A 25,158-nucleotide genomic window follows, 5' to 3' on the forward strand; every position below is an offset into this window, starting at 1 on the left:
AGTCCAATTACACACGTTCCACGGCAAAGTACTTAAACCTGAAAGTTTGAACCTGAAGCTGCAGAAAAGAGTTCCAAAAATAACAAGTGGAATGAAATTTCTGCCAATACTACTTTAGAACAGGAGGGGAGTACACAAGACCAATCTATGATGCCTTATTTTAAGACCCAAATCCACAAGTAAGAGGATTATAATAAAAAAGCATCGCTATCTAATGACGTTAATTTTCCTCTGACTGGCAAGCAATCATATGACAGATCCTCACATGGAGACAGAAGCAATGCACCTAAGTTGTTTTCCATCAGAACGGCATTTCCGATGATCTGTTAAGTCAACTCTAAACCCACAAAAAACAATTACAATTTACTGCAGTACCTTGCTGTCACACAAAGATGTATTTAAACAGTGTTCTAAGATTAAAACCTGATAAAAACACTGTTGTTATCACTGGTCATCTTCCAGAAAAATGAAAACATGTTTATACTCTCTGGTAGTCAAGAGAAGTAAGGAACACACTCTTACTGCTCAGACAGGGGAAATAACACCTCTGCTCCATCTCTGCCACACAGTAGCGCAACACTTGATGGACCAAAGGTCTCACCTAAGAGAATGTTTCGTGATTCTATCAGAGAAGAGCAAGTGTGTGCAAGCATGCAACCGAGACACTGAGAAACGCAGCTACACTACACGCCACACGTCCCGTAAGGCCAAGAACCTGGGTCCTGAAAGCTATCAAACAAGAGTATTCAAGATGGAGCTAAAGGTTTGGAACTGTGAAAGGGGGTGTGGAAGCCCTTTCCTCATGTTGCTTCTTTCTTTCCTGCTGCAACACCGTTCCTAATCCCTTTCCTCTTACACATTTCTAAATCTGTAGCTTTAACCACAAATACGTACCCCAATGGGTTTTACAGCGAAGAACTAGACTGAAAAGATTATAAAAGCAGGTGCTGTAGATGGAAGCAGCATACAAATAAAGGCTTGCTTTGGAGTCCTGTTCTCTCCAGGGTATTTGTGACTCTTCTTGCTCATTCCCTTTTCACAAGTACAAGCGCTACAGCATTGCAAAGAACCACCAGAAATCAAAGAAACTGAGTAAGAACAGACTCAACTCCTACTCTACAAAATATCTGCAGGGGAATGAGAGCAAAATAAGTGGATCCAAAGTGAAGCTTTGTGGTACGGCAATCTTCAAATTTTACTTGCTGTAAAACCTTACTGGGAGTTATTCAAAACATAAGAACAAAGATGCCAAACAGAACAGCGATAATTTTTCCCTAAGTGGGTCTCTGCCCAGCACATGAAACATCTAAGAAGCAACCCATGCAATCTTAATGTTTCAGTCAGCACAAGTTCATTCATGATTGATAAATACTTCCTGTATTTTTCTTGTGTTTCTCAAAACATTTTGTATTTCCTACAGCCTCTTCCACCCTTCTAACAGAAGAAAAATGATGCGTCCTACTGTGATGCATCATCCAAAGACTTCTCGGGACACAGGAAAGAAACTGAATAAAACAGAAAGGCTGCAGAGAAGAGGGAAAAAAAGATGTTCAAGAGAAAATGTTCCTATTTCTTAAATCACAGCAGGTGCCTAACACTTGGTTATTGAGAGAGCTAATTATCCCACAGAGGTTTTTCTACTTGTATGCTTCCCCTGTATCTATGCATTTTTCCTAGACACTTACTTAGGCACAATTGGGAGCCTTGGCTAGCTTCTCAGTATTAAATCACTTTTCAGAGCACGTACAGATGCCCTATGATGGCAGTTTACCCTCCCACTTGCAGATTTGCTTTGGTCCTGTGAACTGCTCAGAAATTATCTGTACACATCCAGAGCAGTCAGCATGTTTATGGCAGTTAAGAGTGGGCACTGCATTTCCAAGGGTGCAGCCTTCAGGATTATTTTTTCATTACTTCCTTCCCACCTTTTTTTTCCATTTTTTCCTTTCTGTGATTTCAACCAGATACCCACAGTAGATGTTTCACACTTTCAACCTGCCATGTGCATGCTCTCCCATTAGCATCTGCTCCTCTAGCATGCACATACATACTACAGGGAACATGCTTGCTCCTCTGACACCTCCCAGGAAGCTTCAGCAACTCTCCTTCAACATGTCCAGCATCTCTAGGGGCCTTAGAAAAACTGCCCATGGCTTTTTTCAGCATTGCTCTCCCAGACTTTGCTTTCCCTAGGTTTACCGGTCGAGAATTTCTAGCAGCACAGCTCCTTCTCGTGACTCAAAGCAAACACACATCTTTGTTCCCTTTCACTCCTGCCTGGATTCAAAGGGAAACTGATGATTTTACAGCAAGAAGCCCCCAAAAGCACCATTTTCGTGCTTACACCAGCCAGTTGCCACCAGCTGCATGGCTTCAGGCTTAATGCTGCTCTCTTCATAAGGGAAATGTCTCCTGCTGCAGAGCAAAACAGGCTGCAGGCCTTTCAAAGCTGCTCTGGTGGTGAAGAGATGAGTCACCTCAGGCTACTGCCACACGCAGGAAAGCAAGCTGACAGCTCAGCTGCACACAACTGCATTAAAGGCACAAACCCAGAGATTTAGACAAGGCAGCACCAAAGCTGGCTGCACACATCAGCGTGTGCCGAAGTCACTCCTCCTTCAGGAGGGAGGCACTCCATTCACCAGCCCAAGCACCGCAGGCTTTGCTGCTAATAGGATCATTTCCTTCTAAAAGCTTCCCCACGGCAGCAGCCCAGGAACACGCACAGCTAACTCAGGCTGAAAGGGAATTTTCCACCACCCACAAGCCTCTTTCTACCTTGCATAAATCTTCCCAAGCACAGGCCACAAAGCATCCGCAGCAGCCTCTGCAGATGACATGTAACAAGTAATTGGACACAATCAATCTCCAGCAACCAAGTCCCATGTCAAGCTTCCTTTGCACCCTCATACTTCAAATAAGCACATGTTGACTTTACACCTCCTTCCAGGTCCCTTCATGTTGCTATAACAAAAAATAGGATGGGGGCTTAGCATAAATCACTACAATGCCATTAAGCAGAAAGCTCATTCCCCCTCTCTCTGTCAATTAAGAGATATCAGATACAGGCAGATACACTGACAAGACATCCTTTTTCATCTGAGAAAATAAGCCTAAGCAATCCCTATATAATCACTCTTTTTCTCAGCAAACTTTCTGGAGCACAGCTAAGATCAAAGGCTGCTTCCCCAGCCAGCAAAGTTATTAACACCTCAAGAAAAAAATAATGTTGCATAAAAGCCAGAGCTGTCTGATGGCTTCCCTAATCTGAGGACGGTGACACACAGAGCAGCAGGGAGCCTTACCCCCAGTACAAACAGGGCAGCATCTGCAAATGAATAAGAAAACAACATGCTTTTTTTGGAAGAATACATATTTTCGAGACATTTTCTTTGACAGAACAGTTCCCAAAATAATAAAAAAAAAAAGCACATGTATTTTTAACTACAGAAAAACATCTTCATGGCATGCAATCAGAAAGCACAGCAGTGACAATGCACTGTGTGTTGAAGTTAAAAGAAAAGGGGATAGGCATTACCATGAAGTTGTTTCACAAGCAAGTGAATTCTGAATCCATTTTCACAAGACAAACCCTCTTGCTCCCAAGATCTCAAAAAACTCAATCAGCTCAACTCTCTTAGGAACGTGAAGTTAACAGAGCCATGGAATACATTTTAATTTCATTTTCGTCTTTGTTAGCGAAAAGGCCAAACTGTAGGGAGCACTAGGGAAGGGAGTCCATTAGAAACGAGGAGCTCCATACAAGCAGATACAGTAAAACTGTTTCCTGTCTGTCCTTTTGCTAAACCCAACATACAGCATGGACTCCCTAAAGTTTTTCCTCCTATTTTCAAGAAAATTACTTCAACTCACCACCCCTTGACTTTCCTTTGCAAAATGTGGTTAAAATGGGCCAAAGGATTCAAAAGCTACTGAGGAGAGACAACAAAGAGACACAGATGCACAAAGTAAGGATGTGAATGTGTTTTCTGAAGTTGTAACAATAATAAGAAAGGAGAAAGAATAATCTGGGCCAGCAGTTCCAAAAATATGACATGAGCATCATCTGCAGTTTGAAAGTAGCATGCAAATAACATCTGAACAACCAAATGATGTTTGTGCATGCCACTGAGACTACATGAAAGCTTTGTGCAGAGTACAATCAAGCTAAAACAAACCACAAGCATTTAATTTATCATAACTAGCGTGGCAAGAGCCTCCTCCCTAAGACAGCACAGTCTGACTGTCCTGCCTGCACTGCACCAATTTAAGGAGAGTCCTACCACACCTTGCCAAGGACCATCATGGTATACAAGTTTCCTCGGAGACATGCCAAAATTGCACCATTGTTACTTCAGCCATTTAAGGAAAACAAAAAAAAACAAGCACACACTTCTAGAAAGAAAATATAGCTCAGGAACATACAACTGAAAGGAGAAACTCTGCATTTGAATTGAAGAAATGACCACATGCATTCCAGTTTCAGCCTGAAAAGCATGGGAACACAGAGATGGGAGAGAATTATACACCTCTGCCTACGCCAGTCCATAGCTCTGTTCACAGATGAGAGAACTCAATGCAGAGAAAGCTATCAGAAGAAATTATTACTTAATATTTATGTAGCACTTTCCATCTGGCAATTTTTAAGCAAGCAATACATTAAGTAATTTACCAAGAAAAAGAAAAACATACCTTAGCCTTCTGTGTGATCAGCAGCTTATACTTTCAGAGGAAAACAATTCTACTTTATTAAACTTTAAGGCCTGAATTTACTATACATTATATTCACTGTTACATTTTAAATTGGCAGCAAGGTAATCAATCAGGTTATTAGCTCCAAAATGCATTTATCAATGTATTTTGCTAAGTTTCCATATTAAGAAAACCACAGAACAACCTGGAGCTGTTAACATCTTTTTATCATTGGTTAAGAACTAACAAGTTAGGGCACTGTAACTGTTGTTAAAAAGAACCAAAACAAACCAACCTGAAAAATATCCTCCCTTTCAACTTTGCCTCCCTGGATTATTCTCTTGCTAACAATGCCCAGTTAATATTTCTCCTTTATTTCAGTTCATCTGTTGAGATCGTTCTGCAATCATTTCCAGCTACAACAGGGCTTCCTATTTGTGGGTAGCAGCACATGTCAGCTTGGCACAGCTTTCCTTTTACACAAGTACAAGATGCTTCCTTGTACTAATACAGAAAACTATCAAAAACATACAGTGGCTAGATTTAAAAGCAGATTCCATAGCACTGGCCATCATTAGCGTTTCTAGCCCACAACACTATGCTGACCTGAAAATAAATCTTTTGGGACTATGATTTAAAAAATACAGTTCACATGCTCACTGCGACAGAGCAATTCCTGTATTTCAGATATTTGGTCTATGTGGCTTCTATGGCCTGCGGGATGAAGTGGCAGCACACTGATTTTTATTGCTGGTGAACTCAGACAAGAGACTGCTCTTTATAAGACACAATACAAGCACAAGCAAATATGATGGCTGCATCCACTCAATTCAGTTGTGGTGGTTTTTTGGGGTTTTTTGTGGGGTTTTGTGGTTTTTTGTTTGTTTTTGGTTTTTAATGCATAAAACGGGTACACAAATTTAGGTAACATTTAAACTTCTGGCAAATAGCCAATTTACCACATCAGTAACATAAATATTAGTTATTTCTGACTTGGGACACTGTGGCAGTGAATCACTGGAAAAATCAGGGATTCATCTTGTCTCCTTCTCTCCTTTAGCCGTAAGGAGATGATTTTCAGAAGGGGATAAACTTTCTGTTCTCTGAGGTACTGAACTGAGCAAGGCTGGATATAAGAAAAAGGTGGATCGTTAATCCAAGTAAGCAGCTCTTTAATGTGACATCTTGCTTTTGTAACTTCTTTATTAATCTTAACTGTTAGAAGAAAAGACAAGTTAAATTGCGTGAGAGCATCTTGTGATTATTACATGTGCTCCCACAAATACAACTGATACTTTAAATTAATTTTCCTTAACAGTTTCCTTAGCAGTTTCATATTTCTATGCTCCACTTGCAGCTGGTGTTCTCACGTAACTTACATAGCCAGGAGTTAAATAATCTCTTGAAAATCAAAAGTAGAATTATGAGGCTCAATACATCAGTAGTAAATACAGTAAACACTTGACAAAAATACAGAGACAACTGGGGTGTGGAACCAGTTCATTTTCTATATCTCTAAAAGCTTCTGTCTAATTAGGTTCATTTTTTTGACAAACAAGAATGGGATTAGATCAGTGTTATTGTAACAGTCACAGGACAGAACCTAGATGATTATATTTGTCAAGTATTTAATTAATTTTTAGTCTTGTACTGGCCTCTCATTTACAAAGCTCATGGGAGACCACAACTTTCTCATGAGCAGGAATCATTATGCTTACCCACATGTCAGGGTTACCTACAGTGAAATTGTCATCTTTATAAATACTTCACAACATTTCAAAAATTGCATTCTCTCTGGAAGGAGAGGAAGATCATGGCCCATTTGTTCTCCCTCTTTTTTCTTGGAGGGAAGAGGGGAGAAGTCAAATTCTGTATTTTAGATAACTGAGACAATTCCTAACAGACTGCAATGTCATGTACTGAAAACATGGTCGGGAAACAACAACTATAAGCCCCTACTGATTCATATGACAAATATTTCACTGGAAAGTGGAGCAGCATCAAAAAGCTAGAACACAAATGGTCATTCTCAGCTCTGCCAGTGTTGCAGCTGGTATTCACACAGGTTTAGATTAATCCATGAGACACTTTTTCAGATCTTATCCCAGGTGTCAGTTAAGCAAGAAATCAGGCTCACGATAACCAAAGAGTTTAAAATCGCCCTCAAATCGTGCATAGAGGCGTCTTATGTCTCTCTTGCTAATTCCTGAAAAATACCGCTCTACTTTTGTTCTGTTGTACACTGTTATGCCTGGTGGGATCGTGGGGTACGATACCAAGTGGTCTATGCCAGCTGCTTTCAAGATATACGGAGCATCGTCCTCCAGGGTTTCGTGGTGTCCAATCACACTGTACGTGATTTCACAGGGAGCACAAAGTTCCACATATGTTACCCAGTGAATGATGTGGTCACCAAACTGAACATCCAGCCATCGGTGATTAGGGTCCCCCAGGTAGCGCACAAAGTCCTCAAACTGCAGCCCTTTGGTCTCTGTGCGATTCTTTCTGTATTTACGAATGATGCCGGGAGCAATTTCATGCCGGTACCAAGGTTCAAAACGAGGATTGTGCACAAACTTGTCTTTAAACGCAGAAATAAGTCTTTCAAAGGGATCTCTAACAATAAAAAACTTGAAGTATAAATTCAGTCTAAACAGAGGAAAAAAAAAGTTGAAGAATTAAGGGAAGCGTTTAACATACACTTACAAAATGTACATAAACTGACCACAGACACAGCAACGTGAATCTTAGAGCACTTGCATCATTATTACAATCGATAGCACTAAATACGTTTTCTGTCTTCTTACCAGCAGTTTTTACATACAGAACAAATAAGAGATAGTTTAAGCTAGTTTTCACATGTTATTCAAACTGGAAGAGTTTAGCTTATCTCAATCCATCATAAACAGGAGACAAAAGACACTGAGAGCTCCAAGTTAAAGATATTTGTAATTTCATGTGATGAAGCTGAAAAAGCAAAATACATAAGGACATGGGGAAAAGTGCATTGGTGCAGCTATATGCGTTTAGAAGGCTGCGTTTTTCACTGGCAGGCAGTTAGATAAATTGCCACTTAGGTACAAAAAATTAGGAATGGTAACTTATTTTGATGCTATGTCATGCTTTCAATTATGTCTGAGAGCACCACTGATAAATGAGACAACAGTTTTCAACGGAATTTCATGTATTACTGTGATACTGTAATATGTAATATTCTGTAGTTAGATTACCTGTAGGAGGAATAAATTGAAAACAAAGTTTATTTCAAAAAAAAAGAGATTGAGAGCCCAGTCCTCACTGAAATAAGGATGGATGGACTCTTCAGCCTGTACAGCACTTAAATCATACTTCAGATACTCCTGACTTACTCCTAGCCAGGCAGGGCTAGGTAGAGATCAGCAAAATAAATCAACAGATCCATACCATCCTGCTTTCCACACCTAAAACTCTGGTAATTTCAGATCCCAACCAAACCCATGGTACACACCTCCAGCATAGCTTCCATGCTGAACAGAACATAGAAACCCAAGCAATAATGGATTCAATTTCACATATCCTAACTAGGGCTCACCCCCAGGTGAGCCCCTCGTTTCTGCAGGGCTGCCCACAGGGAGGCAGAACAGATCCACGTTCTCAAGAACGCAGTGACAATCTTTTCCTTCACACAGTATCAACACAATCAAGTGACCCCAATTCTACAGGCACAGCTGTGATAAATGTCCTTGTGCCACTGCATGCAACAAAAAACCTTGGGCTGAGCTGTACTGACATGTGACACATGTATAAAGGGCTGACTTCTCTGAATGGTGTAAAGCACAGGCTTACAAGTGTCCACTGTCATCCTACATCCTGTTCTCTCCGTGTTGCCACCCTTTACAGGGATTATACATGGTATAGGTTCTAGTAGAGATGAGAGCAAGCACACTTAAAAATCTAGCCAAAGTAATGTAGAGGTAGAGTATTTTCTGGCTCTGAAAATAACCAGAACCACTTAAACAGGAAGACAAAATAGTTCAGCTGAAAGGAAATATTCTGAGGCTAAGAAGCACTAACAATTTTAACCTAACCAGTTCAATCCCAGTTAAGTACATCTGCTGCAATGACAATCTTACCTGTAGGCAATAAGGTTTACCATACAAGACATCGAGATGGGCTGTCCAATTAAACCTTCACTTCTGAAGATCAACTATCTAAAAACTAGGTATGCATTGAATTACAGAAACCTTATATCCCAGGAAGTTGGTTGGCTCACCTAACTATATCACAAATTACATTGGTGTTCTCCATCAAAGCCAGTAGGAAGGCAGACACAGCAACATCTGTGAGGATAACAGAATAGTGCCATAATACAAGTGGTGGAGCAGAAACCCTCAGTTTCAGATGCAGACTTCTGCTGTACCCTTGATTGCTCATAACACCACTGACCTCAAACCCCTCCCACACTCACTGGCAGGGCCACTTACCGTTTTTTAATTTCAGAGTCACTGAAAGAGGACAAGCGTGGAAGGCCATTCTTCTCATGATCATGTACAATGTTTTCTGGGATCTCTTCTATGGAAGAAAATGCTCCTAGACAAATCAAAATGAGAGAGCAAGTGATTCATTCAAGGGAAAAAAACCCAAAAAACAGTGAGTATAAGCAAGCATGTGTGCCTTTGGCTGACAGTTTGATGTCTTTCTCTTTTCTTTATTTTTACCATTTAAAATTACTATGTTTAAAACTGTTAAATTATGAGAGATTCTGACTATGAAGCTGGAAACTGTTAAAATTCTTCAGGGTATGTGACATCAAGGTCCAAGACCAAATGGCCCCAAAGTTCTCAGAAAAGCATATTATGCAAATTTCATCAGCAATTATGTCTACGCCTGTAACTCCTCACATGTCAGTGTCCCCATTCTCTTTCCCTCTGCTTGCACATACAAATGGAGGAAGACTTTAAGGATTAACTCAGAAGAAGGAACCAGCTTTTTGGCTGAACTTCAACCACCAACAAAAATAAATGCTATGAGCTGCTTTTGGAACTTCTTCAATGCAAAAGTACTTTGCTTTCAGGATCCATAAAGTTTTTTTTTTTAACAAATATGATGTGCTGAAACAAAAATTCCAATCAGAGAACACTCCACAGGTTAAAAGGCCCTAAAATTAACAACGTAAGTTTCCAGATACTCATTTCTGCAAGCACATGAGCTGACAAGAAAAATAACGCCACTTAACTCTGCTGCATTCATTTCAGTATCCTGATCCTGGAAGGTTTTATGACCTTGAGAAACATTTCATGTGGCCCCTTGGGCTTTAGGCATAAGCCTTTACAACAGCATTGTTTCAGAATATCAACCTGCAACAAGCACAAGTGCTACAAAACAAGCCTGTTAAGTGAAAGCCTCTACAGCCTTTTCGTTTCCAGAACTGAAGTGAATAATACACACCACTCACTCAGCTCCTCAGTTTTCCAAATTTTTCTTTTCCTGGAGGGGGCAGGGGTGAGGAGTGCAGACTGGAGTTGTATTTTATTAGTTTCAGGTGTTCAATTGTATTTTTTGGTACCATAGGTAAATTGCATGTGGACAACAGATGTCAGATTGGACAGCCTCAGAAGCTGATACCTTGCATTCATTCAGAGAACACATTCAGTACAAGCAGTAGCAGTTAGCTCCCCCACAGTGCCACAGATGCATTTCTCCATTCTGAACCTCCAAATACCACTTAGGTATTTGGACATAAATTATTCCCCCTCAAGTATCAGCCCTGCCTTCTGAGACTACCCAAAGAGGAGAAAGTTAGGTCAACCACAGCAGTAGCCTTCATCAGCAGATACCAGTGCACTGGCAGCTTAAGGCAAAAGAGACCAGTGTTTATTTGGAAGCAATTCTATATCATTATCCAACATGACAGAACTAGGAAACTCAAGGTGAAAAGTTCCCTGCTGTTAAGATGTGAATTATCCTCCACTCAGCATAGCAAATAAATCCCTGCCCATCCTGAGCAATTCTTTGCAGATTATCTCTCAAATGCTGATAAGAGCAGGTACTTCAAATGCCCTCATATAGTTCCATATTTAGTAGTTTGAGGGTGGCTTTCATAGGTATTACGAAACATGCATACACATAGGTATGGGCCTATCTCTGCTAGATTTTTAGCTCACATTCATAGATCAAATTAACATCAAAGCTGAAGTGAAATGAAAGTTGATGAAATTAACATTCAAGTTTTTAAAGTTAGTACTGCTTGCTAGAAAAGCTTTGCTGAAGGACACAGCTCATTTGCTAATTTTTCAAACACACTTGTCCCTTTATTCCTTCTTTCACCATCTTTTATAACATACCTTTGGTGACCAAACTATTGCATTAAGCACCTCAGAATCTTCTTAACTCTTAAGATGGTTCACTGATAGAACACACACAAGATTTCAGCAATATAGAGCAACAGCAGCTGCCAAGTTTTAACTGGCTTTCTTCATGGCTAAAATCTTTATTTGGAAGTCACTGGCCTTTAAGCCAGAATTTTCATATTATTGTTACTCAGAAATTGTAATACCTTGTCATAGACTTTCAAATTCTATAAATTAGTGCAGCCCTTTAAAGGCTTCTACAACATGCATATGGGTACTCTGTCATGACTCAAATAACTTTTGAGCCAAGTAGTAACAATACTTATTTTTAGAAAGGCCTCATTCTAAGGGGATGTTTTGAAAGGACTAGAAACAACTGCGATAAATGAAAAGGTGAAATTAAATATCAGTGTACAGAAATGCAGGAAGAATTCATTTTAGTTGCCCCAGTTAGAGTAATTCCATTTCCTCCTCCTCCTCAAAGAAACCCACACACCCACAGAAAAGTAGGTACCATTTAAAACGATCAAGACTTTTTTCCACTGAGTGTTGCCCACTTTTGGCGTCTGACAAAACAGGATCTTGTGCTTGTCACACACAAATATTCGGTCCAAGACGAATTTGGAAACTGCGGTATGAGAGAGATCTCTCAATGCAGTGTCTCTGCACACATTCCTGAGAAGCTCAAGTCTTTCCATATGAACCAGGGGTTGGCGGATCAGATTTCCTGAAAAAGCTTTTCCAGTTGGCTTCATGAAATGCAGAGGAGAAAGAAAAAACGAAAGTTAAAGACTTTCATTTTCAGATCAAATTCTAAAGTATAAAAATCCCCAAACTATGCACTGTAATGACTCCCAGATTCATGATTAAAACATTGCTACCTACGTATTAACTAAAGGAGTAGCCCAGTTTGTTTCCTGTGCTGCTGCTGTACATTGGTTCAACTTCTAGGACTTTACATGGTAATATACAGTACTAAGAGCTTTTCCGTACAACAGTTTAAGTCTGCTGCACAGCAGCAGGGTCTTATCTTTGGATAAAAACATGCCTTGATCAAAAACATGCCTTGATCAAATACTAGAATTCCCACAGAGTTTCAACAACCTGTAAGAAAGCTTCTGAGAGGTTAGGAGAGGAATTTCAACATAAATTAGCTTTAAGCTCTGAGAAGATGGTGCTGACCCATCTTGGATCAGCAAGTGTGATTCTTGGGGATGTCCTGGGCAAGCTTAGAGCTGGACTCGATGATTCTTGTGGGTCCCTTCTAACTCAGAATATTTTGTGACCCATCTGGTTGAGAAAAAAATCTAGGATAAAAGTTCTGTATTGTTGCTTTCTCGCACCTGTAGGTATCCAGTGTTTCCATTTATCCCAGTTCAAATAAAATGAGGTGGATAAAAATGTGAACAATGAGCATCATCAGTGTGACAAATAAAAGAAGTAGCAGGGTGTACCTCTCCCCAAAAATGGATGAGCTGTTTAATATGTCTCATTTTTCTGCAACTAAGACAGGAACCACAACCACCTTTTGCCTCACAACTAGTGGAGTGAGAGGAAAAAGGAGCTTCTCTAATTAAGAGGTGATGGGAAAGCTTAGATTTTTACGGACCAATTTCACCTTTCCACTAACCAAATAGCAATCCCCAATATCAATACAGACTAGGGGATGAACTGATTGAGACCAACCCGGCCGAGGACTTGGGGATACTGATGAGTGAAAAACCAGATGTGTGCTGGCAGCGTGTACTCGCAGCCCAGAAAGCCAACTGCACCCTGGGCTGCATAAGAAAGCACTGTGGCCAGCAGGTCTAAGGAGGTGATTCTCCCTCTGTTCTCTGCTCTACTGCCACCTGGAGTGCTGCATGCAGCCCTGGGGCCTCAGCACAAGAAAGACATGGACCAGTTAAGAGAAGGTCCTGAGGAAGCCATGAAGATGGTCCAAGATGGAGCACTTCTCCTATGAAGACAGGCTGAGACAGCTGTGGCTGTTCAGCCCAGAAAAGAAAAGGCTCCAGGAAAACTGCAGCCTTTCAATCCTCACAAGGGATTTGTAAGAAATACAGACTTTTTACCAGGGCTTGTAGTGGCAAGACAGGGGTGATAGTTTTAAACTGGAAGAAAAAAAAAAAAAAAAAGTTTAGACATTAGGAAGGAATTTTTTCCTATGAGGGTCAGGCACTGGAACAAGTTATCCAGAGCAGCTATGGATGGCACACCCCAGAAATGTTCAAGGCCAGGTTGGAAGGGGCTCTGAGCAGCCTGGCCTAATGAAAGGTGTCCCTGTCCATGGCAGAGGGCTTGGAACAAGATGATCTTCAAAGGTCCATTCCAACTTAAACCATTCTAGGATTTTATGATTTTAGGTACAGTGTCCAAGCTACAGATGAAAAAGGAATTATTTTGCTTTTTGTCCCAACCTTCCATAAGAAAAAAGAAAAATTCTGCTTTTTCTATTTGTTACTCTTCTCCAATACCCCCTGCTCAGAATGTAATCTGAACAGATTATTTTACCTGTACAAACAATTCTTTCTGCATGCAACCAAATTAATGTAGTTATTCTACATTTCATGCCATCAGGAAGTCCAGAGGGAATATTTTTAGATCCAGAAACCTTATTATACTCTTCCCTACTAGTAAAGAAAGCAACTAAAACTCACTATACACATCTGCCAGCCTTCAATTGAACAAAGTGTTTTTCCCAAGTATTTTGAAGGTAACTTAAATTTCATGTTTTTGAAAAATGAAAACAGAAAGAGTCATGTTTATACAGCTAATCTACCTTCCATGCTGCATCACACAGACACTTTAAACATAAGAAGATACAGGTATTAAAGCAAAAAAAAAAAAAAAAAAAAAAAAAAAAAAAAAAAAAAAAATTAGCCCTCTGCAACTGGTCTCAAATTTACATTCATATAAAGGATTTTCAGTTTCATTGTCAATTTGCTGAAAGCACAGAACAATGCATCTAAAAGATCAGCCAGTATTGACTACTATTGCGTGCACGTTCCATTTCAGAAAAATGCTGAAATGTGAAACACGAAGAGCACAAAACATAAAAAAGAAATTGACACCAATAAAAATAAACAGAGAGACTGGGCAGAAATCTAAGAGAATAGAGAAGACACAGGCTTGCCCTCAACAACAACAAACCTGACTGCTATGGTAAGACAGAATACAAGTAATCCAAAACCGGGCCATTATATTAAAAAGGCTAACAAAAACAACTATCCTGACACTTGATAAAGGAGTACTGTAACAACTTTCTCCTGGAAATGGAAACACATTAAGTTGAATCATTCAGATGAAACAAGACAGCAGATTACCATAACAAACCAGCTTTGTGAAGTTAAAATGAACTCTGTCGGCTCTATCTAAATAGAACAGTCTGAATAAATAATTCCTGTCTAGCAATTCATCCTGACAAGAGCAAGCCCTTCCTTAATCTTTTATTTTCTTCTACTCTTTAATACACATAACCCTTATCTCAACAGTATGCACCTGGAATTCTTCAGGCCAATGTTTTTCCTCTGGCACATGTACTTCCTCCACTTTTGTCACAGCTGTCAGTATCAATGGCTCTTGCTTGGCACCATAGCCTAAAGAAGGAAGAGAGATAACAGCATTACAGAAGGTGAGGGGAAGGCAACTATTTCTGCTTCACAACTAAAACATACTAATTTTACTTTCTGTATTAAGCTTACAAAACATTAGGATTTGTTTCTACATGGAAAGGCACCAGACAAGACAGACACAGACTACGAATATTTTAAAGGATGTACTCTGTGGGAATTTTGGATGCAACTTCATTTGAGTTTTACCAAAGAAACATACCTTTTTTTTTTTTTTTTTTTTTGGTTGGTTGGTTGTTTTGATTTTTTTCTAAAAAAGTGTGCAGAGAGATATCAAAGTCTTGAATCCAAATACTGCAATTGATAGACAATTTGGTATAACTATATGGACTTGTGCATAGGAGATTTTTATTTTTCACTGAACTTGCCAAAGCATGTCCAAATAAAAAACTTAAATCTCTAAGGTTCCTCTCTCCCCTTATACTAGTAGAAATGATTCTTCTTTTGTAGACTATTAAACTTACAAGAAGAAAAGTGTCATCTTTTATGTGGTGCTCTAGGTAAGCACCTATAACCAACAATAAAGATCTTATCTTCCTTTATTACTGGACCAATGGCCTTCCTTAGAGATTCTCACAACAACAACAAATTCATCTGATACTCTAGTTCTTTTTTTAGTGATTTTAGGGCAGCTAATAGTTTGCAAACAAATTAAAGCATGTAAGGAAGAACACTTTTCATCTTTTGCATTTAGTATGATATAGAAAAACCAAAAAATGACACTATAGCCTTAGTCTACATAGCGCAGAAAGATCAAAAATAATTTGAAGCAGCTTTCCCTAACTACAAAGCAAAAAGAACATGATTTCTCCCTGAAAATATATTCCCATCCATATTGGATTACTTTTCCCTTCATACAGATTCTTCTATGAATAATGTTTCCTCATCTGCATCCACAGGGGCTTACTGTTTCATAGTTGAGAAAATGTGTGCTCTGCCTATGTCCTTTTCTTCAGGGAGTACTCTACTCTGCCTACACTGGATTTTAACAAAGGGCACGCCTGGAAAAGCAAGTTAAAACTGAAAGCAATGTAAGCATTCAAGCATTCAGAAACTGTAATTATTGCTGTGCACAGACTTACTCCATGGTGTTCTTCTGTAAAATACAAGTAATCTGATTCAGTGAAAGAGCAGCCAAACCATTTTTCACTATCATTGTGTAAAAGAATGCCTGTAGATGCTACTAGGAATGATGGACAGAAATTTGCTCCTTAAGAAGTTTCTATTGCTCATGCACACAAGACACCACTAAAAAGCTTAAACAAAAGAACATTGATTCACTGAGCATCTGCTGGTTTTATTCTATCTGCTAAGAAGACACATCCAAATAAGAAAAATTTCTGACAAGTCGTATTTTATTAAGTCTAGAAGAGCTTCTCCAGGATTTGCCATCCTGTTTGGACTTCCTCCAAAATTCTGTTGGTATATTCAAAGTATTTCCCTTCATCAGTTTTATTACAAACACTCCAACATATATATACACTTAACCATAGTCATGCCTTTGCAGGACAAACTTAAGAATTTATGTATCATCTGCGCAGAGAACTATTCAAAAGGAATGGAAGATTCAGCATAGAAAAAAAAAACAAAGGAAAAAACTTGGCAAGCCAAGATAACAAAAAGCAAGTAAATTCAGAGATTATGTTCTAGTCATTATTTTTAAACTACATTTTAATTTTCCTGACAAATTCTGATGAAAAAAAACACCCAGAGAATACCCGAGCTGGGAAACAAGAGTTGGCATAGAATGGAAATACTGGAAGATATAACTACCTAACATAAGACTAGCTGATTTGCAGATGTACCAGGACAGAACAGCTGGGTCCAAGGAAAGCTAAGTTAGTCTACAGGTCTCCTCTATGTGAAGACTTGCTGAATAAGTCTTCACATAGATGCATACTACTTATAAAGGTACACCTAGTGTATTTATCCACTATCAAGTTATTGAAAAATACAAGTCAATGCTTCAAAAGTTACATATTTTTTTCATTTCTTAGGAAGATGCAGAAACACAGACTTGAAATCATATCATCACCTTCACACAAAACTCTCAGTAGGATGGCTTTGCAAGAGCAGCTCCCCAGCAGACACAAAACTAACATGCTGTGTGGTGTCATCAAACGGCTTAAATTCCTCTTCATCTTAATAACATCTTGGCTACTTAAGCTAAGCAAAAGCCTATAAGCTGTTTACAAGTCAAACAGCAGGGGATAAAACTGAATGCAAGAAGCAGGCCAGAGGTGGCTAGGCAAAGTGCATTGAAAATGAAATAAAACTTTCACAAGTTTTACATAATGCCTCAGCCACAAGACAAGCAGTGACAAAAAGACAGAAATTAGTATCGTGTGAAATTAACTCTTCAGTACCTTCTGAGTCTCTTCTGACTTCAACCAGGTAATAGTGCTCTGCTGATTTTGTACCTAACTTCTACCCCCAGCAGATCGCGATACTGAAACTAAATGTATTTGAAAAAGCAGACCTACCAAGACAGTGCTGCCAAACATGATCCCTTCTGCTCTTAACCACCAAAAGAATATCTAGCAAGAAAAGGAGCTGAATATCAGCACTGTCACTTCCAGAAATTTAGTTGTCCTGTTCTCAATCCTACTGAAGAAGTGATAACATGCCAAGAACTACTTTTCATAGAAAAGAGTATTTTTGTGAAGCACTATTTAATTTTCTGTTTCACGTCAAACATTAAAGCTAAACTTACCATCAGGGTCTTTAAAAGTCAATGTGATAAACTTGCTAGCAACCATGAACATGAATATCACCCAAAAGCATGCAGCTAGCAGCAGCCACTGGTGGTGCATGTTGTCAGATGTGAGCCATATAAAGCTGGCACTTCCTGTTAGAAAGAGAAAAGATTAACACATTAATTATTTTTGTTACAGTTTAGAAAAATACTTTCCATAACCAAAAAGAAAAAAAAGTACGTGTGTCATAAAACATAGCAGTAGATTTCACTTTTTACTTTTGTCCACTCAGCTGTATTCTTAACCAACATTAAGGCAATGTAACCACTGGCTGCTACCAAAGGGAGGCTTCATTCCTTCACCCCTGTGTGCACATCCCCAGCCACCTGATTGTGCTGGGAACAGCACTGTCTCACTGCCAGGGGAGACAGATCAGCAAAACCCTCAATTATTCTTTTAAATAAGAGTTTATTTTTCGATTCAGCTTAGCAAGACAGTCCATTGTAGGAAAGGAAGGGAGAATGAAGAAAGCTGTGCTTTCAGTGGTAGATGTAACATTAGAACTATACTTGGTTATCCCAAGTCAGCTAATGACATGTAACATGGACTCTTCCCTTGTCCAGCCTACAGAAATTAACAGGCTGGAAGCTACCAAGCTGGAACACTAAGCTTAAGCTGGCCAATTATTTTTTAGTTTCCTTGCAGCAGTGTCTACTGCCTGCAGCTGTATCTCTGCAGGTAAGCCTCAAAGACAGAACTTCCTCTGGAGAGCAGGAAGGGTTACCCAAACAATTGAGACTGCAGGTGCAGAGAAACCACCCACAGGAATTGACTGAATACATGCAGTTCTACCCTGATTTTTGAAACTGCTATCTTAATAAATTATTTTCTATGACTGTAAGAATAAATATAAGAAAACCAATGATAAAGAAGATTGATGTTCCCAGCCACTAAGAGAAATGGAGAAATTTAAGCTGTATCTTCAGCTGAATTTCCAACTTCTGATGGGTAATACACACGGGGGTGGACACCAGGTATCTGTGAAAGCCCCACTGCAAATGAAAAAACAACCCACATCCAAAGCCTATAAAAATACAGCACCATTGTTTCTACTGTTGCTGGAGAGGTAAGACACCTGAGGGGCTGAACTCAGGCGCTGAAAAGAGTGAATGCTTCCTTTTGAGGACACATGCAATACAACATCTGAACATTTAACTAAAGAGGATCTAATACAAAAATCTCATACAATAACATTCTCACAACAATCCTATAACTAGCAGTAGGATCAAACACAGTCCTAAAGTAGCCACATGCAACTTCAATGAGAGTCACATCTGCACAGTTTGTGATCATAATTTCCATACAGCCATTTAAGTGAATTGCCAAGGAATACAACAAATGTCCTCATTCCCAGGTATAATGCAAAAAAAAAAAAAAAAAGTTAATACTTCTAAGGAAGTGTTTATTACGTTATTCAGTCATATACCACTGTCATATACTTCTTCATTCCCACAAAGCTTTAATAAAAGAAGTAAGCCTGGTTTTGATGTTGTTTCAGCATGTCCACCTGCAATATCACTACAACTATTACAGGTGCCAATTGCTTTTCCAACTAGCTTTTGCCTTCCACCAATGCAAATATTTCCAGGAAGAATTCCCGCCATAGCTGACAGCAGTGAACCATCTTCAGGATACGCTGAAAGCCTGTGCAGGCAGTCAAGCAGTTCAAAACAGACTTGGGACCCAAATGATGTATGCAAAATGCGTAAGAGGAGGAAAAGAACTGAATATCTCCACTTAAAGGAAAAAAAAAATTCGCTATGATGGCAGTGTTCAGGCCTACTTTTATCTTCTCAGTGTAGCATTTTTCATCTTGGCTTCTGAAAGTTCCTTTATTTCCCCCCTCTTCTTTCATGAGTCCATTTTTAAATACTTCTAAAATTACCACACCTAGGCATCACCTGTCTTTTGGACAATTACAGGTGCTGTGACCTCCATCAAGACAGTATTTGTCACCTCCTGGTTTTGCTTGCAATTCCCTGGCTGACAACTGATCATGCAACATCCAAAACATGTTTATTTTTTATGATCTGGAAAACTGTTGACCAGGAAAGGCAAATATCGTACGGATTCCATCAGACTGGCCTCTTTTCAACTAAGTAGTTCAAAAGTTATTCCCATTCCACCACTGCGCTAGTGCAAACCTGCCCTAAGATTCATTATGAAAACCTCCAGGTCTCAAAGGTCCTCATTTTTCAGTCTGCCATGAAATGCACCATCTTCCACATAAGCAACGAGATTTGCTGCCTTTACTCCCAGACATCACATTCATTTCCATCTCTCACAGAAGACATAAATTCAGATCAGCTATCAAGACATAGAACTGTAGCAACGACATTTTTTACTTTTTAGGTAGCTCTGCTAAAGCCATGAGAACAGTTCAACATTCAAAACACTGAATGCAGCAGACTGACAGAAGCTTGCAGAGAATACTCTGCAGGAGGAAAATCTCTAACCATCAGCAATGGGCTTTTTAGAGGTATAATGAAAAGTCTGGGCCAAACCTCTCTGCCCAGCTCAGTAGATTTGTTCTACATAAAGCAGAGTAGAAACAGCCTTCAACATTCAGAGCATCCCTGCTAGTCTGCCCACATCTATAACGGTGATGGATGCACACCACTCAGTAAGGACTATTGATCTATACTCCCTTATGTAATTTACGTATTGGATTTCTAAGAAATTGTGTTAAATCACATGGGAAATGCAGTTCCTGTGTGCACTGACCTGAAATGCAGTTGCTGGAGAGAGGACCCTGCTGCCAGGTTCTGTGCTGTAGGGGACAGGAGAGCATTTCAGCCAGTCACCTACAAGCAGTACAATTCTCACCTTAAGGACAGAGCTTAGAGAGCAGGGAGGGGTCAAAACTGCAGCCACATCCATAAAACCCACCACTTTTACCCTTCAAGCTGAGAGGAAAACATTAAGCAGTTTTGTCTATTCTTTTTTTTTAATGTGCACAGGAAATCTGCAACCATACTCATGAATGTAAGAGTCCTGTCAGAGGATCTGTCATAATGTAATCATGATGTTACTATATTGTAACTCACTTCTAGCATCCTAAAGTATATCTGTAGCAGCAGCTCATCACTGATCTCAAGGAGAACTATTCAAAGTTACAGACACGAGTACCTCAGCCATTATGCTCACTTAAATGTAATGATCAGTACTTTTGAAAAAAAAAAAAAAAGTGTCCATGTTGTTTGTCTCTACCTCAAAATTTGTATTGTTTTCATGTAGGGTAAATTGCATTTCCTATTTTTTTCTATTTTATCTTTAACAATAGTGAGTTTCTGTTGCCTCTCCTGCACTTATTTTCTAGTAAATACATGTACTAGCTTTTGTCTTTTCTCTTTAAAATGAGAAGAACAAAACAGTCAGCTTCCAAAACAGTCTTCTATTTCTGGTTGTCTAAAACACAATTTTTCTTTACAAGTAGACAAAAGCAAGAAATATGCTGAAGGCTTAATCCATTTTCTTACAATGAAATAGACAGCTTTCCGGTTACTTTCTCTCTCTTATTGCAATTCTATACTTTTTAGGAGCACGAGATCACAAAACTCCTGTCCCCACCCATTCCTCTGTCCTTCCCTCTCAGGGCTACCACAAAGACAAACTATCACATAACCCTCAGATTAGCCAGATGAAGGGTTTTCCATGAGAAAAAATGGGGTCACCAGTCTCGCACACCAACACACAACACAAATATGAGCCAAAGATCAAGGCACAGAGCTGCAAGCTTGACCTGTGGCCTGCAAGTAACCTGCTACCTCGAATAAACACTCGTTCTTTGCAGAAGACCGCTGTCTTCAAGTGAATGATGGGACAAAGCGCGAAAGATGTAAGCGGCATTAAAACTCAGTGCACAGTCTCTGCTCTGCAGTGCATGCTGCTTGCACAGGGGCTCCTTGGCAGGACAGTCCCTGCACACATCGTCAATGGCAGTGACACGCCAGGAGGCTCAAACTCCCGACTGCTTTCCCAGCAGCACGATCACTGGCGTCACTGGAAACGGAACTGGTACGGAAGGCCAAGCAACAGCTAACTGGGACAACCTAACCCATTTTCATAAATTCTTCCATTGTGTTATCTCACAGGTAAGAAAATCTGGCCAATTTGTTACACTTATAAAAATTTCCAGACTAAAATATATCACAGACGCTCCTTTGGAAAGTTGCGTGATGCTACTAAAGGCTGTAACATACATCGTAAGAGGCTGGTTCTTTCTTCAGGCTCTCCTCTTCCCGAGGGCACCAACAGGCCTGCGTGTCTTTCCAGCTCCTGCTGGAGCGCGGAGCGCTCCGCGCACGCAGTTCACCTGTCAGCGGGATGCGAACCAAGGGCCGGGGCGGCAGCACCGGCACCAGCTGCGTGACCCGCCCCGGCCCGGGGCAGCCCCGGCGTGCCCGGCTGACCAACACCAGCTCCCGCTCCAGCGGGCACACAGGCTCTTCACAGCCGGGAACGGCAGCGGCTCCTCTCTCTCCGGTGTCCAGGCTCCACGGGTGCTCCATTCATTCCGTAAGACCAAAGCGGTCCCCAAGAAGAGGGGACAGGGCCGCGCTCCGACCGGCAGGGGACGAGCCGAGGCAATGCCCGGCCCCCGTCCCAGCCCGGCTCCGGACTCAAGGACCTGGGATGAACACACATGAACTTTTTCCGTTCTGGAAGAGGAGGACGAAGCCGGGCGGTCTTTCCCTCACCCGGCAGACGGACAACACACGCCCGCAGCGCCCGCCGGCTTCCCCGCCCGACCCGGGGTGCCGGAGGAGCGTCGGTCCGGGGCTGGCGGCCGCCAGGCCTCCCCCCGTGGCCCTGCCCAGCCCCTCCCCGGCTTACCGGCTCTCCAGCGCCGCTGCCCGCAGCTCCGGCCCGCGGCGGCGGGGTCCCGCCTCACTCGGCGGCACGGCCGGCCCGCTCGGGCGGCCTCGGCTGCCGGCGCATCCCCCTGCCCGGCGGCGGGCGGCGGCGGCGCCTCCCCGGCCCCGCTCAGCCCCTGCCGCCGCCGCCCGGCCCTGCCGCCGCCGCCTCCATTTCCTCCCGGGGCCGCGGGCAGGCCCCAGCCCCGCCGCCGGGAAGGGGAGGAAGGTGAAGGCCGCCGCGGGGACGGCCCGGTTCGGCTACGAGAAGACGCAGCGCCGCACCCGGCCGCCCGAAGGCGGGAGGGAGGGAGGGAGGAATGGGGGGCGGACTGGGCAGCTCTGCCCTCCCCTCCCCGCTCCGCCTCTTCCCTCCTTCCCCTCGAGCGTGGCGTTGCAGCAGGGTTCGCGTGTATACGCCTCTATACGTGTGTTTGGGCTGCTACGGTTTTAGCTGTTAAAGTATCTTTCGCAGGTCGTTAACGCTCGCGTTTTTAAAAAAATATGTGTATCTGGAAATCACAGAAACATTTATATTGGAAAAGACCTCTAGGATCTTTGAGTCCAACGTTCCTCCAGAACTGCCAAGGCTACCACTAAACCACATCCCCGAGGGTCACATCCATATGGTTTCTGAACGCTTCAGGAGGGTGATTCCACCATTGCCCTGGGGAGCCTGTGCCAGTGTTTGACAACCTTCCCATGAAGAAATTTCCCCAAAAACCTGACCTAGATCTCCTTTCGTGCAGCTTGAGGCTGTTTCTTTTGGTCTCATCACTTGCTACTTGGGACATGAAATCGGTCCTCGCCCAGCTACAACCTTCTGTAAGGAATTGAAGAGATCAGTAGGGTCCCTTCCCATGTGACCTTCCCTCCCTCATGTTTCTCCAAACATCTCTTACTATTTCTTCTATTTTCTGAAGCCCACCATCAGGCAGGAAAGTTGCCCGTGGTCAGTGTGAATGAAACAATTCACCTGAAAGCAGCTGGCTGGACCAGGCATTCCCCAACCCCTCAGCCTGACATGGCAGACACAGGGTAGATGTAGGCTCCAGGAGCAGAAAGCTGCCCTAAAGCACTGTGAGGAACGGCTGGAGTGTGACGGCAGGTGTCTGAATGCTGCTGTAGCCCAGCCCAGGCTCCTTTTCCCCCAAAGGCATTGCATAGTGCACACAGTCACTGGACACAGCTGTGCACTCGGTGCTCTGCTCACTGGACAAGTGAAATGCTCGCCTACAGGACTCTGATACCCACAAACCCCATCAAAACCATGTGCTGGTGACGTATCACTTTTTAACATCTATTTAAACAGGTCTTCTTGAGGACAAATTGCAGTCTCACAGTGCACTCTTTCCTGTTAGAAGAGGATTTAGACCCTCTGATCCATGCATTTTTTGGACTTGATTACTGTGGTACACTTTGCTAAATCCTGACCGAAGAAGTCCAAGGATTCTGTCATTGATACAGATAGCATGGCCAACCTCTGGAGTAGAATGCAAATGTGTTAGCAACCATGTGCTATGCTGATGGCTGCTGGTCTCCAGTGAAGCAGCAGAAACACAGATCTCACTGAGAACCAGTGGCCAAAAGCCAGTAATCAGAAACCCAATCCTCTGCCTGTGTTTTTATGTATCAGCACCTTGGGACGCCTCATGCTTGTGTGTCTCTTCTTCTCTGCCTGTGAAGTAGAAATGATGATAAGAGACAGTTACCTTTTGTGGCAAAGCACATTGGAAATCTATGGCTGTCACCAGTCTGAGTCTCGCACAGGCTAGAAAGCTGCTCCTTTCTTCAGGTTTCAGTGATGTCTGCAGTTGCATCTACACATGGATTTATTAACAAGCAGTCTCCAGCTGGGGAACCAATTCCTGCCAGATTATCAAGCTCAACCTAGGATTTTTAACCTTTCAAGTATGTTATTACTGACATGTATAATAATTAATCCAGTACAAAAGAGACCAATTTTCCAAATTAAGCCCAGTTAATAAGCTTTGTTGTCAGCAATCAGGCCTGAAAGTGTCTGATGAAGTTGAAGAATGTGTTGCATAGGCAACTGTACTGTTGGATTATACAGTTGCTAGTTCAGGCCAACAGGATTCTTGCTCCTAATAATGCTAATCTATAGCGGGGTTTGGTGCTTTAATTAGGCAACAAAATCAATGTGCGAGTCTGGGTTCTTTTTAATACTAGAGAATTTTTACATTGCTAGAGCAATGTAAAGGATAATTGAGCTGGTGAAGAGTCACCCTCCTCTCTCTGGAATATTCCAGAGTGTCTTTCTCAGATAGATGATGCTAAAGCCAATGGAAGTGATGTACCCATTTTTTTTCTGTAAAGACATGGGTCTAAACCTGAAAAATTCATCTTAATAACATGTTTTAAAACACCAAAAAAGGGCTGTATGCCCTAATAACTCTTGTGTATCTTTATTCCAGGTTTGACATTTCTCCTGGAAGGATTTTACAAAAGATTCACATTTGTAGCTTGGCCAGTCAGGGAAGACCAGGTGTAGCTCATTCAAGCATTTCAAGAAGTTGTTATCTGTCAGTGGCAGGCTATCTTGACTGCCCTTATTATAAGTTAATTCTAAATAACATTTAGGCATACCAAAATGTTTAAATTAGCCCCTGTCTTGGACAAGATAAGTAATCATCCATAGTGCAGTTTACTTTTGAACACATCCAGCCTAATCACACTGAAAGAACTTCATTTTCCTTGATCTTCCAAGCTCATCCTATTCAGCAGAAGCCTAGATTTGGCCATAATGTTAAAATTACGCTATGTTTATTTTTTGCTTTTTGCTGTTATTTTTTGCTTTTAATCCAATGCCAGTTACTAGGATTAGTAATTGGCACCGGATTAGCCCTTTCTAGTCATTTTTTGTTTCCATAAGAGC

The 25,158-nt window shown here is 41.4% G+C and overlaps 1 protein-coding gene across 1 annotated transcript; it reads right to left on the reverse strand.

Moving 5' to 3' along the window:
• Positions 1–4,901: 4,901 nt before the first annotated feature.
• On the reverse strand, positions 4,902–22,321 carry CHST10 (carbohydrate sulfotransferase 10). The gene is made up of 6 exons (XM_040056514.2): positions 22,243–22,321; positions 17,364–17,498; positions 14,520–14,617; positions 11,536–11,770; positions 9,156–9,261; positions 4,902–7,341 (listed from the first exon to the last, which is right to left on the reverse strand). The coding sequence occupies exons 2-6, from the start codon at positions 17,461–17,463 to the stop codon at positions 6,804–6,806; spliced, it is 1,077 nt and encodes a 358-aa protein (XP_039912448.1). The 5' UTR covers positions 17,464–17,498; positions 22,243–22,321; the 3' UTR covers positions 4,902–6,803.
• Positions 22,322–25,158: the final 2,837 nt, after the last annotated feature.

Source organism: Hirundo rustica, chromosome 2 (genome assembly GCF_015227805.2).
Source record: "Hirundo rustica isolate bHirRus1 chromosome 2, bHirRus1.pri.v3, whole genome shotgun sequence".
Taxonomy (NCBI): domain Eukaryota; kingdom Metazoa; phylum Chordata; class Aves; order Passeriformes; family Hirundinidae; genus Hirundo; species Hirundo rustica.

Coding starts and splice junctions, on each gene's coding strand:
- CHST10 (XM_040056514.2), bottom strand. CDS start 17,463: ATGCACCACCAGTGGCTGCTGCTAGCTGCATGCTTTTGGGTGATATTC. Junction 11,771..14,519: donor ATTGGCCTGAAGAATTCCAG/GTGCATACTGTT, acceptor CATTTCATGAAG/CCAACTGGAAAAGCTTTTTC. Junction 9,262..11,535: donor AGTCTTGATCGTTTTAAATG/GTACCTACTTTT, acceptor TGATTTGTCTAG/GAGCATTTTCTTCCATAGAA.